Source organism: Lagopus muta, chromosome 3, assembly GCF_023343835.1.
Source record: "Lagopus muta isolate bLagMut1 chromosome 3, bLagMut1 primary, whole genome shotgun sequence".
Lineage (NCBI taxonomy): Eukaryota > Metazoa > Chordata > Aves > Galliformes > Phasianidae > Lagopus > Lagopus muta.
In genome coordinates, this window is record NC_064435.1 from 25,836,171 (window position 1) to 25,853,543 (window position 17,373).

The following is a 17,373-nucleotide window of genomic DNA, read 5'->3' on the forward strand; positions in this document are numbered from 1 at the left end:
TCTGGCACTCACTCTTGTTAAACTTCATGTGGTTGGTGATTATTCAGCTCTCTAATTTGTCTAGATATAGCTTATCCATCAATTTGCATTTCATCTATAAATAGTAGGAGGAAATTCATGAGTCCTGAAGGTTTGTTTCTTGACATATTAATGCCAAAAAATGAAGTAATAGAGATTTTTGGCAGGGAGTCAGATTTTTATGCTTTTTATTTTTATTATTATTATTATTATTTTTTTCAGTTAGGTATGTTTGGTAATAACATTGGTTTACACCTGAATGATCTAATAACAGCTCCGTGCAGATATTTTAAATCTGCGTACACCATTTTCCCTTGGCAAAGCTGCTTTTCTTCATCTTCTGAAGTACAGCTGTAAGCTAAGTGGAATTGAAAAGAGACAGTTCTTATTTCTGGCTTGAAACTTATTTCAGTATATTTCTCATCCAGAACTGTTTGGGATGCTTCAAAGTGAATAGACCTGGCCATGATTATTTCAGCTCCAGCTGGGTTTTTAATGAATAAACAAACTAGTTGACCCTAATCTGTCAAAGACTGTATTCTCTGGAATTCTGTTATTGTTTGTAGAAATGGGGGGGAAATAAAATGCCCATTTATTCAATAAAAAGATATAGGATGACAGATTTTCTAGAAATGGAAAAGAAATGAAACTTGGAAAGGTTTGAAAGGCCTGTGAGTTAGGTGTGTTTCTCATGTATTTTATCTTTTGGTGATAAAATAGTTTGGTAATGACAGTTCCAGTCATTAAGTATAGAATACATGATTTGACCACTAATAATTTCAAATTTCTTCCTCAGGCTTCACATATTTCTACAAAGGAAAAGAGTACTGGAAATTCAACAACCAGATGCTCAGAGTGGAACCTGGCTATCCCAGATCCATCCTCAAGGATTTTATGGGTTGTGATGGACCAACAGATAGAGACAAAGACCGACACAGCCCTCAAGATGATGTTGACATTGTTATCAAATTGGACAACACAGCCAGCACTGTGAAAGCCATAGCTATTGTCATTCCCTGCATCCTGGCCTTGTGCCTCCTTGTCTTGGTTTACACTGTGTTCCAGTTCAAAAGGAAAGGAACACCCCGTCACATACTGTACTGCAAACGCTCTATGCAAGAGTGGGTGTGATGTAGGGTTTTGGTTTTTTTTTTTCTTTCCCTCCCAGGAGTTTGTGGTAACTTGAGATTCAACACAAGAGCTGTTCTGCAGTCTCCTAGCTAGGAGCGGGCGTCTGTCAGTCTGAAACAAAGCTGATCCTTAAAACCCAGGAGGTTGCCTGTCCCGCGCATGAGTGGTGATTCGCTCAGCTGGGAAGCTTCCATGATACACAGTATCTGCTGTTTCTTCAGTCCTTTGTCTTTCTTTGTCATTCAATTTAGGCCTTTCCTCTGCACACTAAACGCCAGATAAACTATCAGGATTAAGTAAGGAAGAGGAAAAAACAAAATCTCCAATGTTTCTACATTTTTCCCTTAAGGCCTGTTCCCCTTTGAAAAATTTTCTGCTGAAAGTCAATTTTTTTAGAAAAAAAACCCACAACAACTCACAGTGGAACTTTCAGGAAAGTGAGAAGACCCAAAACAGCTTTGTCTCCAAAGAGGATTGCTTTCTGTCTGCAATGGATAAAGTCCTATACTCCTACTTCCAGTCTTGCCAGGTGGGAGACCCGGATAACATGCAGGACTTCAGACTGTTCGGACAGCCATTTTCCAACAAACAAGGGGCCAAAATATCTGCAATATAGTAACAGCCTTAATAATACATTCATTTTGTGTTTTATACAGCTGCTCTGGGCTACGTCCTCAATGTTTTAAACTCATTTATATTCATCACTATATTCAAGTGGAATCTTTTTATTGGCTTGTTTGATTTTTGGGTTGGTTTTCTTGCATAATCTTTCCCAAGCTATACCAAGCCAACTGCCCCAGGCCTTTCACAGGTCTGTCAGGAGTACTCATTCCAATGGATGGTGAAAAAGCAGTGTGTCTCTGAAGTGGATTTCAGTAAACTAAAGTAACAGTGATGCTATAGAGAAACTTTACACTGGTAGTAATAGGTTTGGTGTAACCCTTTGAGAACTATTGCATCAGTTTCAGAGTCTGTTGGATGTTAATCTTGATTGCCATTAAATTACAAGATTGTGTTTGGGAAATAGAAATTTTAAAAGGAAAAAACAGTGGTCTTTTTTTTTTTTTTTTTAATCTGTTTTTTTTTTTCTCCTTTAACAGATTTCCAGTGACTGCAAGTGAGTGTTTATTTACTTGCATTATTGATAGAAAAGCATTTGTAACATAAAGAGAAAGTTATATTTATCAGCTACTTTCTGATTAAAGGAACCAAACGAAGGATTTTTCTGAACTGCTTACAGTTTCATAGCCTAACCTTTTATCCTAAGCATCTTGAATTTCTCTTTTAAACTATGTTGCATGATAATTCAGTTTACCTCTGCAGTGATAGAGTTACAGTTTCAAAGGAAAACTAAAATGATGACTCTGATATTGCATGAGTACCTTCTGGTGTTCCCCTGCATGTTCTCTATAGTTCTCAAAGGGTTAGTCAAATCTCTGGCCTTTAGCCAAACACGATATCATTAATAGAGCCAAGGGACCACCAAAGCATTTTGTCATTTTGTGTAATTTGTGCTAACAGCAGTATTGTCATTTTCATGTGACCTGCAGAGCAGGTTTGTATCAATATTTTTTTCCTAGAGAAAAGTCAGCAACTGACAGACCTCTTTATTGATTTTTAGGAGCTGCTTCTTGCAGTGATAGGCTTTACAGTCACTGGGCTGTGAACTTATTAAAGATGGTCAGAATGATGCACCCTAAAAGTCAGACATCTGGTTTTTTATGAAAGCCAGAATTTGAGGGGAGTAGCTTTTGCAACAATGAACAGCTTGCCTTGAACTTGATTATTGACCTGTTGACTGTCATTACCAAGTTAAACATTGTCTTCTGTGAACAGCTTCACTGTCTGAATTTCCTTAAAGTGTACTGTCCCATGTCTTTGCTCTTTGACCTTTAACTTGCAAACTGGCACAAATGGAATGGAATCTGGTGTTAATGAACTAAGATGGTTTAATTTCTTAAAAGGCTTGATGTACGTTATCCAAAATTAGAGAATAAATGCAGAAATGTTTTCTTAGGAAAGAAAAGACAGAAACTAAAATATTTATAATAGATCTGTAGAAGGGTATTTTGCTATGTATACGTGCACACTCTAAAAATGAAATACAGTATAAGTGATTTTTTAATTTAACTTGAATACAATTTTCCATATAAAATTATCATTTCTACAGATAGCTAGCTATTAATGAAAAGGTTATAGGAAAGTATTAAAATACTTGAAATGGCCAGTATTGGCTTTTACATAAAATGAGACTTTTGTACTACATTCAGCCAATTTCTTACTGGTTTCTTAATTCACATAACTGGATCATTTTTTAGAGAGTGTAGGTATATATACATATATATTATGGTTATTATTATTTTGGTAATGGATAGCTTGACTGCCTTGAATTTATATTTATATTGAGCATAGCATGAAAAGTAGTATGCCTTTTTGTTCAATTACATGATTTTATATTGATTTGAGAACTTATTTTATGAACATGTGGCATGCTATGAAGCATTGCAAATTGTTATTTCTTAGAGCATAAACAGATATACATATGTAATGGCTAACAAAAATGAAGATTAGAAAAAAAAGATATAGTTTTACAGCAAATATGCAATGCAGATGGCATTTTGGAGATGTTTTGTAGAGAAACTGCATACTGTAGGTTAGAACTGCACCAGTATCAACCCATAGCATTATTTAGTAAATCCAGTTCAGTTGTTGGTGAAAATATATATTAATTCACACTGAAATAACATAGGATATTTACTGCACATCAGCTCATTTGGTCAATTTGGGATTCTGTGCCCGTTTGTTCATTTTATATGACTGCATATGTGTGCATGCATTTGTGTATTTATAAATGCATGCACACACACACGTACGTGCATATATTAACCCATTTTTTATTGTCAGCAAACTGCTATACTTATTTTCTGTTACAGACAGAACAAATTGATTCCTTACCTGTTCCAATTTAGTCCCTTGGATAGTTGGTGGAAAAATACAAACACTACTACTTACTCCTCATTCGGTTTTCCTTTAAACAGGGGAACTGATTTTATATTATCTTTAAGTAGAGCAGCATCACATCTGTTTTTTTATTCACTAGAAACTTTCACTTAACCTTTGAAATATCTTTCATGTCAAATTTAACTTTTTGTGCAACTATTTCCCTGAGAGTAAAGAAGTGCTGAGCATGTTGACTGTTGTTTCTTGATAAGGTAACCAAAAATGTTTGCACTTGAAGAACTTAATTTTAATTATGCAGGAAGGTAAGTGTGATGAATCTAGTGCTTGGTATATGGTACATCATAGATACATGAATACATAAATTGATTGGTTTGTTTTGCTCTAAAATGAATAAATATTATATACAGAGAAAGGCAGAAGTAATATTATATTGGTATATTCATGTCATACAGAGCAAGACTGTGTCAGCAATTCTCTTGTATACTCCTATTTTTAGTCATAAAGGTTTGCTGTAAGTAAAACATGTAGGAGCAATTATGTTCAGTGTAATTTCCAAAATACTTACTGGCTGACTTTATGTTATAGAAGTTCAGAGTAAATTAGTGATGTTACCTGATTTAGTTTTGAACTCAAGTAAAAGTTCTAAGACAATGTTATTTTTTAAACAGTTGTTTTTCTACCAAGGCCTATAATTATGTGCACTAACAAAGTGAAAATACCTTGAGTTCTGCAATCTGGGTTCCTGCTCATGTGCCATTACCTTTTTCATAAACTTTTTAATAAAATTTTCCATATTATTACTGTAACAGTCTGTACTGTGGAACAATTCAAAAGTGAGTATGCATTGTGTTAATCCATTACAGTCTATTGAGCTGGCTATACAGGGTTGTGTATCTTCAGAGTTCTATGGTCTGTGTGATGAAGGAGGCCAGAGTAGATGATAGCAGCATTTCCTCTGGCCTTTTAATGTATAAAACTATGAAAAGGTTATTGACTGTACACACAAATTAATTTTTATCAGGAAATATATTTTAAAAACTGAGTGTGTATTTACTGGGTAGGCTGAGATGGAGAGAGACTCAAATGGCTCCAGAGGAGCCATTTCAAGTCTCCTGAATAAATGTAACACAAATTTTAAATCTTTGTATGAACTTTTATTCTTTTTCTGTTTTCAAATATGGGCAAAGGGAGGGAATAATTGAAAAAATAGGTACAAGCTGACTTTATGAATGAAAGTTACAGAAAGTAATATACTCAAACATGAGGGGTAGACTTATGCTTTCCTTTGGCAGTGTACCTCACTGCTCAAGACTCCTTTGCTCATAAGTGCTGTTGATTAAAAATAGTATATAAGACTTAATTTTTAATTTTCAGCTTTTTTTCTGTTTTATTTCACAATCCCATCGTCAGTTAAATTTAGTTTTTGTCACCAGATTATATAATTGAATTCTAGCTAATTGGTTAGAAAAGTGTGTAGGGTGCGTAGCAGTGGAAGCACTAAATTTCCTATTTTTGTTTGTTTGTTTGTTTGTTTTTCATTTGAGCCATTGCTAGTGCAACACTTAAAAAAGACACAGAGCAATTTGAATGGTGAATGTTCCAGTCACTGCATTTTCAAGAAAGTAGAAATGCAAGATATCATACCATTGGCAGCCTAAACTGGAGGTAGCACAAGGAGATGAATAACAATATGATTGCAGGGGTCCTGGCTCACATACCTTCTCAGAATGAAGCCAGGGTTTTATTACCAGTTGCAGAGGTGGAGGAAGCCATGTGCTATAGCAGTAAGATCTTTGATGCAGCCTTTACAGAACAGTAGCTCCTTGTCGCCATTTGTTGTTGCCAGGACTGTCTTTGGAAAGCTCTGTTTCCAGAAGTGTAAATAAATGACTGCAGCCTTATGAGCCAGAAGAAAAATCATTATTATCACTGAAAGGAACAGAAGTCACTGTCCAGCTCAGTGTTCAGCTATGTTATAAATAAATAATATTGTGTGTGAGTCAAGGAGCAGATAGCCTGTTACTGAATACAATGCTATAGCACAGAGAAACCAGCGCTGTAACATTAAGCATACTTCCTTAGCTCACATACCACAGACTGCAGATAGTGTGGTTCAAATAAGACAAGTGTTTAAACATATGTCAGTTACACAACCAGGTGTAAATGAACCATATAACATATAAAATCAATGTTTCTGACATTTCTGACGTGTGAATTATTGAATTGTCTGCCAGTGATGTCATGAAAAAAATGATGTGTGAGTCCAATCTATCTAATCCACTCTTGTGACTTGTAATCAAAGATGTTAGAAACTGGTACAGAACAATATTGTCATCAGTGCCATGAATGCTGAAAGGGTCTGATAGCAGACCACCCCTTGGTGTGGTCTGACTCCATCTGACATTTGATCTAAGGTAGACTCTAGTGTTAGACAGCATAGGTCCTGTATGATATGACATTTTATATATGTATATAGCTAGGAAAACACAATGACAATCATGAGTTCATTTTTGGAAGGATCATCAGTATGTGACCACAGCAAGCATTTGTTCTCAAAATTACAAAGTACATAGATAGAGTTGAACATATAGCAGGTTTTGTTACTCAGTATTCATAAGCTTTAGCATATCATCTATAAATTATATTCAGTTTGTAATTGTAGCTGCCTGTTATGTTGTTGAGATATGACATTCTGGAGGATGTGAGAGTATGGTGGCTCTGTGGATGGAGTTTTAAGTATTACTTTGGTTTGCTCACAGTGTAGTTGAAATAAATTTTAAAGACAGATAAGATATAAATGAAGAAATGTTGATTCAAACTAGAATACTAAAGAGAATTTTCTGCACTTGGATGTGCATGCAGCATGGTGCTGCTTGCTGTTACATAAACTACATAAACACTAACCACTACTTGTGCAGCCATTCATTATGGCACAAAGCTTTCCAGTCACACAGCATGGTTTCCTCTGCTTCTGTAAAATCACATTGTCCACAGCTGATAGTTATAATAGCCACTACATAAAGCAAAGTTTTCCATTTAGCTAACAGCCATCTCTACCCTATGAAATTGCATCACATCCTTTTTACAGCTACACACTTAATCTTCTTGGCAAGCTCTCAGCATATCTTAATTCATAGTCTTCCATGCCCCAGAAGAAAAAAAAATTTTTTTGCTTTTGCAATAAAAATATATACTGAGCATTCTCTTCATTTTGCCATCTGGCACTGACACATTAAATAATCACTTTTACTTTGTGCCATGCACATGTTCTGGATCATCCATTTACCCATCCATCATTCTGGGAACTGGGTTTTGGGGAAGTGGGATTAACAACAGAAGGCTGGTATAAAATAGCTTCCTGCAGTAACTGCTCAGACCTTAACAATATGACAGCAGAGTTTGAAGAGTTTTTAGAGAAGTATTATATTACTTATGCAGTGGTAATGGCACACCATAACTATGCCAATCAGTGCCTGTTGAGACAGGTTCACCCCTTGCAGAGACTAGTGTGTTAAATCAGAAAATGATGTTTCTAAATTATATTTCCATTCTCGCATGCTGGGATAGTTTTAAACTCAGACTCCGTATGTTTTTATGACTTATATGGCTGTAAATAAAATTATAAGTTTTGTGGAAGCTGACAGTGCTTAGGGTCAGCATGCAGTAAGTACTGACTCATGTATAAGGTGCAAAAAATCTTTGATTCCCTTACTATAATTGCACAGCCTCAAAAATAGAAAAAAGGAGGTTGGTCAGTAGTGTAAAATGGTGGTTTTAAACATTCTTTATTTGCCAGTGTTAACAATTACATTATATTACATATAGCCCAAAAAAGCTCTTCTGTACAGCTGATATATTTGAGTTGAAATGCCCCATATTTATTTAGGCATGCACTGAGTCTAAACAGAGATGCATATATTATATATGCATTGCTTGGCTGTTGCCATAAAACTGACAGTGCACACATACTGATCATCTTCATATTTTATGAAATCACTATGTTCAAGTTAGGTCTGAGTAGTTTGCTCGTATATAAGCAGAGGAAATTGGTTAATGTGATTAGATGTATTTAGAAGACATCATCAGCAACCTACAGCACTGTTTTAGATGATCACTACAAAATACAGTTCATACCCACAAGGCATTTTTATATTTGCATAGTTGTGTTTTACCTTATATAATGACATGCTATGAACTCAAGCCATGAAAAAATGAGTTAGTTGAAAATTAAAAAAAAAACTATCAGGACATTAATTGTTAATACTCAACTTGCAGGTATACCTGAGGTTCCTATACCCAGTACAATTTAATCTTGATCAGAAATCCAGTACTGAAGGAATGTGTGATGATGAATAATCTCTTCTCAGTTCTTGCAGTGTAATACATTTGGTGAAATACTGTGAACTAAGTATATTACTAACAACCATCCTTTGTGTGTTTCTGAAATGAATTGACATTTCTTGCCAATTCATGCTTATGAGTTTGTACTTACAGTGTCATTCACTATTACTATTTTTCTGTGTCTGAATGAAAACCTTTTTATAGGATAGATCAAGGACTATGAATCTCCCTTCTTATCGAACAGGTTGCACAGGCCGTCATCTGCTATCAATATGCATTGCTTTGGACAGGGCTGTCCTTGGCTTACAGAGATGACAAATACAGATTTTAGGGCCGCACCATTGAAATCTTTCTCAGAGGAAACTTAGATTAGTGAAGAACTGTCTTACCACCAATTTTAAAATCCACAGGAGAGTGGATCAAAGACAACAGAAAGACGCTCTACTTATCTGCGGCAATTGTAAATAATTTGAGAAAGGATTACTCAAAGCAGGAGCATTCTGAATTGATATTAAAAAGTTATCACAATTAAATGTTCCTAGCTTTTTTTTTTCAAAAATTAGAAGCAACTAGCTAACTGTCATTTGAAGAACTCTGCCAGATGAGACATAAGCAAAAAGAAGCCTTTCCTTACATTAATCCAAATTCAGCCATGTATCTCCATAATCTCTCAGTCCTGAAGCATTTGATGTAATAGAAACAAATCTATGACCTCTGGACTTTTCATATATTGTTTGTTTATTTAAATTGATAAATAACTTCAATCTTCTGATCCCTCCCCCCTTCTTTTCTTATTTTACTTTCTCCACTGTGCCTTGACATGTTTCTTGTCTGATCCAATTTGTAATGTATTTTGATCTTAGTAGGCAGGTGAGAAATGGTCTATTTACTCTACAGACAAAAGAAAAAAGAAGTTGTACATCTCATTAATCGTGAATTTTTACAGTTTATCATTAGGAAATGCAGCTTTTTTGTCTATGGTGAAAAGATAGCACCTTCTCAAAATCATGCCATTTTCACATTTGAGGAACTTGGTATGTATCTTTCACTAAATCTTGTTCATTATCCAGTCCCTTAATAGCTGAATTCCATGTTATTTACTTCAGATTTCTGAATTCTCTGACATTCATTGACACAGCCATCCTATAACTCTTTTAAAATGATGTGACAGAGCCAGCACTGATCATCGTAGGATCCATATTTGCATCTCATGGCTGTTCCACTGGTAATTTGTACAGTAACAATAATTTACATTCATGCTTTCTGTGTGAGATGAGCAGTCTAGAAATCTGTGTTTTTTTAATGTTTTGGTATTATTTGCAGTGGTTCAAACTTAACTTTTTCTCTTTTTTATTTATTTTCATTCCAAAGTCTATGATCTATGTGTGGATATTCCAACAATAACTGTAGGGTTGGACTCCTTTCTCTACCACAAGTCAATTCATACGCAAGCTTCAACCATCAATAAATTATTGCTGTTGCACAACAGACTGATGAATGGCAGAAAGTTTTCCTACTTTTATTAGCATGCTAAATTTTAGGCATAAAAAATAACACATTCATGAAGAGCTCTCTCTTTCATCTGGTATTGTTGGCTGGGAGTTGGATTCATTACACAGTTCAGTCACAACTTGCAGAGAATCATAGCATCAAAGATCTGTAGGGGTTGAAAGGGACTTCTGGAGGTCATCTAGTCCAACCCCCCTCATAAAGCAGGCTCTCTAGAAAGGTACAAATGTTTGACTTCTGTAAGTTTAATGCACATGATTAATGCTCCTATATGTGCAGGATATGTTTGAAGAAAGTGAGTTCTCTCTGCCAGTCCAGTGGTTAGTATAGTTAGCAAACATGTATGCCTGCTTTTATCTGTATGTAGTCGGAGTTTGATATGGTTATGCACAAAAGAGTGCATTTTTTGCATACTACATACGCATTCTTGTTTCCATTACTTTCCAAACATGCACTTTACTTTCCATCCAAGTGCTATAACTTTATATCTACCAGAGCATGATTGTTTCTTTTTGTCTGCTGGGTGTTATTTGTGATTGTAGCAGCTGATTCAATTTTCCATCTAGTTGCCATTCTTTCCTCCACCTAATTCTCTATAATTCCAGAAGTAACTGGTTCCAGTATGTTAGCTAGTAATTAATACATTTATGAGACTCTGACACACTTCTCACTCCTCACACCACGATACACTTGTTTGTCCTCCGCCTCTGAGGAAGAAGAAACAAGAAACAAAAATTTCATGTTAAGACAAGGAACAGTTGCTAAGATATCTTTGAAAGTGGTTTTATTCATACCATGACTGTAAAACCCACACACTATTAAACAGCAACTCTTTGCAAGCTCTACTTCTTGAACAACCCAACAATTGCTCACTTAATTTAAAAATTGTATGAGATGTGACTTCCCTGTGTGATCTAAACTCCTCAACTGTTGTCCTTTTCTCTGCATTGCCCCATACATTTCATGTCCATGTTTGCTCATTAGAATGTATGTTATTAACAAAGTAACTGGAGCATTTATTTTTTCTGCAACTAAATTTCATGTTGTTATTGTTATTTTATTTTATTTTATTTTATTGGCTCACACAACATTCTATACAGTAACGTTTTTATAACTGACATATGTTATTCCTTCAGGTAGCTTCTACGGACAAACACAAAGCTTGTTTGTGTGCAAATGCAAGGCTGACTAAATGGTGCTAAAGTGTATTATGACTGTCAGATATTATCAGGCAAAATTTTGTGGTGCTTAGACTGATTCTTTTCATTGTTTTTATTGATCAATGCATTGAACAGTGTTTTATTATACACAAGTTGTCTTTTATTAGTAAATCAAGACCTCATATTGCATTGTTAGAAAAAAATGGGTTAATTAATCTATATAACATCTCACCAAGCTATTATCTCTTTAACTCCTTATAATGTTGTATCATTAAAGGTCAAGGGGTCATGAATAATCTCATTGCTGAAGACCATTAACAAGACTGAACATTTTCAACAAAGTACTTATGTTTACAATGCTATAACCCTTTGACTGCTGCGGCAACCTTTAACCACAGAAAAGTCACATGCTGGAATCATCATTATGGTTCTTGCCATGGCACTCAAAGAGTTAAGGGCTGTGCAGTGATTTGTTTTATATTTATTAATTTATATTTATTTTGTTTTCATTTGAGAAAGGGGGAATTGGGGTGGGGCAGTTCTTGTCTGCTGTAAGTGTCTTAACCAAGGGAAGGGTTAAAATGGCTTTTTATACTATTGCATCTTATGTACTTACCATGGTTTCATTGTGTTGTAATTAAAAAAAAAAATCTGTCAATAAATAAGAGAACAGAAAAAAAAAAGTTTCATAAAGGCATTGTGGTTTACTTGTATAAATTATTGTAAGAATTATAGCTGCTGCTCTTTAGATACAGTAGAACATTACAGACAACCTTAGCTTCAGAAAAGGAATTCATAACAGATGCTGACAATATAGAGAAATGTTACTATCTGGATACTAGCAAGGTAATAATAATAATAATAATAATAATAATAATAGTTAATTTTTCAAATAAAAATAGAATGGTGAAAATTAATTTGTGCGAAAAAGAGGTAGAATGGTAGTGGACCTAATTCTGTAATGTCTGAATGCCAGTCGTTAGGGTTTATTGTCACTGTCACTACAAACAAAAGATGAACAGGAGTCTGTATTTCTTCACTTCTTATGTGTGAAGAAAACCATGAAAAGTATAGTGTAAATAAAACATGAGTCTACTCATTCAGCCTAGAAAGTACTTCCCATTTATCTTTGTCTGCAGGTAATTGACACAAAACACCAGTTCTGAATGTGAAGATTTAGAGAGTCTTAAATATCTTAGTGTCTTAAATTCAAGAAAGTGTGTTATTTCTGAAACTTAAGAATTAAAAAAAAAAAAAAATCCAAATCGATCCATTTCTACTTTATATCAATCACTTCATAGGTGAAGATGCAGCAAAAATTAGAAAATTTAGTTAACATCAGCTAAACATCTGGACTTCCCAACCAAAATAAACTAAGGATAAAGGAAATTAGTATTTTACAGATCACCTATTAAGCCAAATGGGAAAACTCTGAATGCTTACCACTCCTGAAGACTGAACTTTAATGAACTAGGTAGATAGATACTCACAGGGAGAATAGTAGGTTTTGCTGATGTGGTCTTCAGTAAGGCTTTTGATACTGTCCCCCATAAGAAACACATCAATACATGAGGTGAATAGACAGGCAGTGAGGAAGATCACAAATTGGCTGAATGGTGAGGCTCAGATAGCAGTTGTCAGTGGTATAAATTCTAGTGCAGTCCAGAAATGAGCACAGTATCCCAGGAGTTAATATTGGATCCAATCCTGTTCAACAGTTTTCTTAATTATCTTGACCCACAGCAAGTTTGCAGACAACACAAAAGTGAGAGCAGTGGCTGACATGCCAGAGAATTATGCTACTGTACAGAGGAATCTGGACTTGTTGGACAGATGGACCAACAGGTACCTCATGAAGTTTAACAAGTATTGTGAAGTCCTGGAAAGGAACAACCCCAGGTACCAGGGATAAAAGCAGCTATAGAAAGTAGTTCTGCAGAAAAAGACCTGGTGGTCCTGCTCAACAGCAAGTTGAACAGGAGTCAGCAATGTGGCATTAAAATATCTAACAAAATTCCTGGCTGCATTAGGAAAAGTATCTCCAGAAGTTCAAGGTAAATGATCCTTCCACTCATTAATGTTGAGGTCACACTTGGAGTCCTGGATCAATTTCTTGGGTCCTCTACAAGAGAGACCTGAGAGAGACTGGCAACACCCCAATGTGGGGCCACCAAGACGATTAAAGTATGGCTTCGCATGGGAAGGTCATGCCTGACCAATCTGGTGGCCTTCTGTGGCAGAGTCATCGCACTGGTGGGCAATTGTAAGGTATATCATCTACCTGGGCTTCTGCAAGGTATTTGACATAGTTCCCCACCATATTCTTAACTCTAAATTGGAGAGGTTTGGATTTGAAGGGTGGACTATTTGGTCAATAAGGTATTGGTTGAAACGTTGCAGCCAGAGGGGTCCTGATATATGAAAAACAAGACAGCAGTGTGAGCTGGCAGCCCAAAAAATCAATAGTAACCTGGGTTTCATCAGAAGAGAGGTGGCCAGTAGGGTGAAAGAAATGATTTTCCCCCCTCTCTTCTGTCCTTGGGAGGCCCCAGCTAGAGTACTGCATCCAAGTTTGGGGTCCCCAATACAGGAAGGATGTGGAGCTGTTGAAAAGAGTCCAGAAGATTGCCAAGATGATGATCAGAGTACTGGAGCACCTCTGCAATGGAGATAGCCTAAAGGAATTAACTTGTTCAGCCTTGAAAAGAAAAGGCTACAGGGAAACCTCATTGCAGCCTTCCAGTATTTAAAAAGAGCTTATAAAGATGAGGGAAATAAATTTTTTACATTGGTAGATAGTGACAGGACAAGGGGGAAGGTTTTAAGCTAAAGGAAGGGAGTTCTAGATTAGATGTCAGCGGCAAGTTATTTAATGAGAGACTGGTGAGGTGCTGGAATAGATTGTCCAGCGAGGTTGTGGATGCCCTGTCCCTGGATATATTTAAGGCCAAGTTGGATGGGGCCCTGAGCAATGTGATGTCCTAATGCCAGGACAAGAGGCAAAGGGCACAAACCAGAAAGCAAGAGGCTTTACTGTGTAGGTGACTGAGCAATGGCACATGTTCTGCAGGTAGTTTGTGGCGTCTTTCTTCTTGGACATACTCAAAATCTATCTACTCATGGTCGTGGACAGACTCTTCATGTCCCTGCTTGACCAGTGTTTTGACCAAATGGCCTCGCAGGTCCCTTTCAATCTCATCTACACAAATTTTCTATGATTTTGTGACTCTATGATTCAATGTTTGTCACATTAAATGCATTAAGTAGGCATTTTCTCTTAAGTACCTCTTTCACCAAAGATGTTTTTTAGTCCTGATCTGAATTTTTCAAGTTATAACTGAGGAAAACTAGAATGAATAAGCTGCGAAAACAAAGCATCTTAAGCATATGTTTTTGTATTAGTATTTAATTTCTGGAAAGCTTCCAAGCTGAAATAGGTATTGCTACCACACTAACAACATTCAGTATACTGATGTGAAATTTTGTTTGTAACTCATTTAATCCTTCACAAGTCACTGCAAGAAACAACTCCTAAAGAGCATGCTTAATTGCCCAGATGTTTCTGTGAAATTACTGTCATTAATCACTGTATTGATTCTTTTCTCTTTTCCAGGATTCTTCTATTTTTAAATATTCCCCTGAAGTGACGTGTAAAGGCATTCTTGTTATCCATGACTTGCTTTTTTGCTAATTGCTAAGTGAAAGATTTATTGTGCAGTGCTTTTGTTATATGGTTCACAGGCTTTTTTTTTTTTTTTTTTTTTCCCCCATCATCTGACAATCTCACCATGACATATGGCTGTAGCTCCCTGTAGTTCCCTATGCTGAGAACTTGTTACCTGCATATCTTTGCTCATATTTTCATTAAAGTGATAAATTCAGCTTGCAAAGACTAAGCAGTGTTTCCATCTGCGGTTGTTTTTTTATTTGTTTGTTTGTTATTATTGTGAAAGAAGACATAGGGTATCTGAATTCTGTTACAGCATCAAATAATTTAGTTCCCAAATGTCTTCTGGTTCAAATTCCTTGACTGTTCACTCTGTGTGTGCACTGTAGCTTTTCTTTTGAACTTCACCAATTAGATCTTTCAGAAACAAACAAAAAACAAAAACCTGTTTTCTTTTGGAGATAGTAAACCCAGGAACCATTTTGACCTAATGGACAATTCCTTCTATATGACCCCCAAAACATTTTCTGGAATAATGTATGTTCTGAAAATAACTAAATTAAAAAAGAAACAGAATTAGTACACTCTGTGTTCAGTTTATTTACGAAAACATTGAGTTTGCAAACCTTTTTGGAATACAACTGACATCACAGAATCACAGAATCACAGAATTGCAGGGGTTGGAAGGGACCTCCAGAGATCATCGAGTCCAACCCCCCTGCCAAAGCAGGTTCCCTACAGCAGGTCGCACAGGTAGGCATCCAGGCAGATCTTGAACATCTCCAGAGAAGGAGACTCCACCACCTCCCTGGGCAGCCTGTTCCAGTGCTCCGGCACCTCACTGTAAAGAAGTTCCTTCACACATTTGTGCAGAACTTCCTATGCTGCAGTTTCCAGCCGTTTCCCCTTGTCCTGTCTCCACTCACCACTGAAAACATCCAGTCATGCACTGTTTAAAATTAGAACCATACCAAACTGAGAGATAAAGAAAATTTAGATTTTTCACCAAGGCCAGAAGCTCAGTTTAGGATACAAGAACTTAAATGTGCCTCATGAGTCTATAAGGCATAATAGTCTTTAGCCTGTGCCTAAATTAAGCACACTGAGGCAATAGCTGATTATAACGGATTTGTGCTCTACATGGTGGCTTTCTCAATTTGGTTCCTTTCTGCTGAATAGATAGCCAAATTTGGAAGTTGACTGCTTCTTTCAATAAGGCATGCAAGTTAAATAAATTGTATCCCCTTCATCTCTCAACCAGAAGAACCTGAAAATTAACATTCAGAGGTACCACATAATGAAATAAGGCGCATCAGGACTGACAGGAATTACTGCACAGAAAAAAAAAGAAAAAAAAAGAGAAAAAAATATTATGGAAAAGTAGCTCAACACAAGGTTTTTCATGCTTAAATGTCTGACATACTTGCATACTTGACTATACTAATACAGTGGGCAATAACCAGACAACAATAGAACCAGAGTCTCTCATTTGCAAGTGTCATGTTCTTTCCAGGTGTATCTTTTTCTCATTATTATTTTTTAATTAACTATAATTTGGATATAAAGTAACTTTTATTACCCACAGAGAAGGTTCCTCCACCGACTCACTGCTGAAATTTATGTGTGTCGCAGACCTTGAGAATACTACAAACTGCACAGAGAAGAAAATATTCATTGAGCTATCCAGCTATCCTTTATGGTCACTGATTAACAGAACAGGATATATGATGAGAGCAGAAAGAAACCTTCTAAGGGCAGCAGTGTTGGTTATGCCTTCTGACTATAATGCTGAAAGCCACCTATTCCTTTTCTACATCCAGCTTTGTGTATGATGCTTTGCTTATCATGGAAATAGAATTTTCCTAGTTGGAAGAGACTCATAAGAATCACTGAATCCCTCTCCCAGCTGTACACAGGACAACACAAAAATTCCCCAGGGAGGAGATTCCCTCCTTGCAGGTGCCCTATCATGTCCTTGCGAGAGTTGTTATTCTCTGGGAGCTTTGGATCATGGCTCAATTTCATTTCTCCTCTGTTTGAAGAAATATTCGAATTTGTAAACATTCCTGCATACATCTGATTTTTGAAAAAAATTGTTATGTAGTTTTTTTCCACTGGATTCAACTGCCACCATCTCATGAAATCAGTACAGTACAGTCAGAAGCCTGTTTTACAGTAAACTGTTTAATTTCTTACAGTAAGCAAATAGTAAAAAGAATGCTACAAACCAACAAACCACATTATTTTAGATTGAAGGTAGCAGTTCCCTGGGTCTTTTTTTTTTTTTTTTTTTTTTTTCTTCTTGAAAAAATTGAACTTATTCTGAAGAAGGGAGATAAAGAAGATCCAGGGAACTACAGACCAGTCAGCCTCACCTCTGCACTTCCTAGATCATGGAGCAGATCCTCCCAAAGGTCTTAAGGCACATGGAAAATAAAGATGAAGTGATTGGTGGCAACCAACATGGCTTCACTATGAGCATGTTATGCCTGATAGGCATGGTGACTTTTTCTGATTGAGTTACAGCATCAGTGGATAAAGGAAGAGCAACTGACATCCTCTTCCTGGACTTGTGCAAAGTGTTTG

The 17,373-nt window shown here is 36.2% G+C and overlaps 1 protein-coding gene across 1 annotated transcript in view; it reads left to right on the plus strand.

Annotated features, from left to right (window-relative positions):
* The window catches only part of MMP16 (matrix metallopeptidase 16), a 178,539-nt gene extending 166,133 nt beyond the window's left edge, over positions 1–12,406 (plus strand). Inside the window, exon 10 of the mRNA XM_048939421.1 lies at positions 815–12,406. Within this exon, the coding sequence (XP_048795378.1) occupies positions 815–1,149 (335 nt within the window). The 3' untranslated portion in view covers positions 1,150–12,406. The remainder of the gene's footprint in view (positions 1–814) is intronic.
* Positions 12,407–17,373: the final 4,967 nt, after the last annotated feature.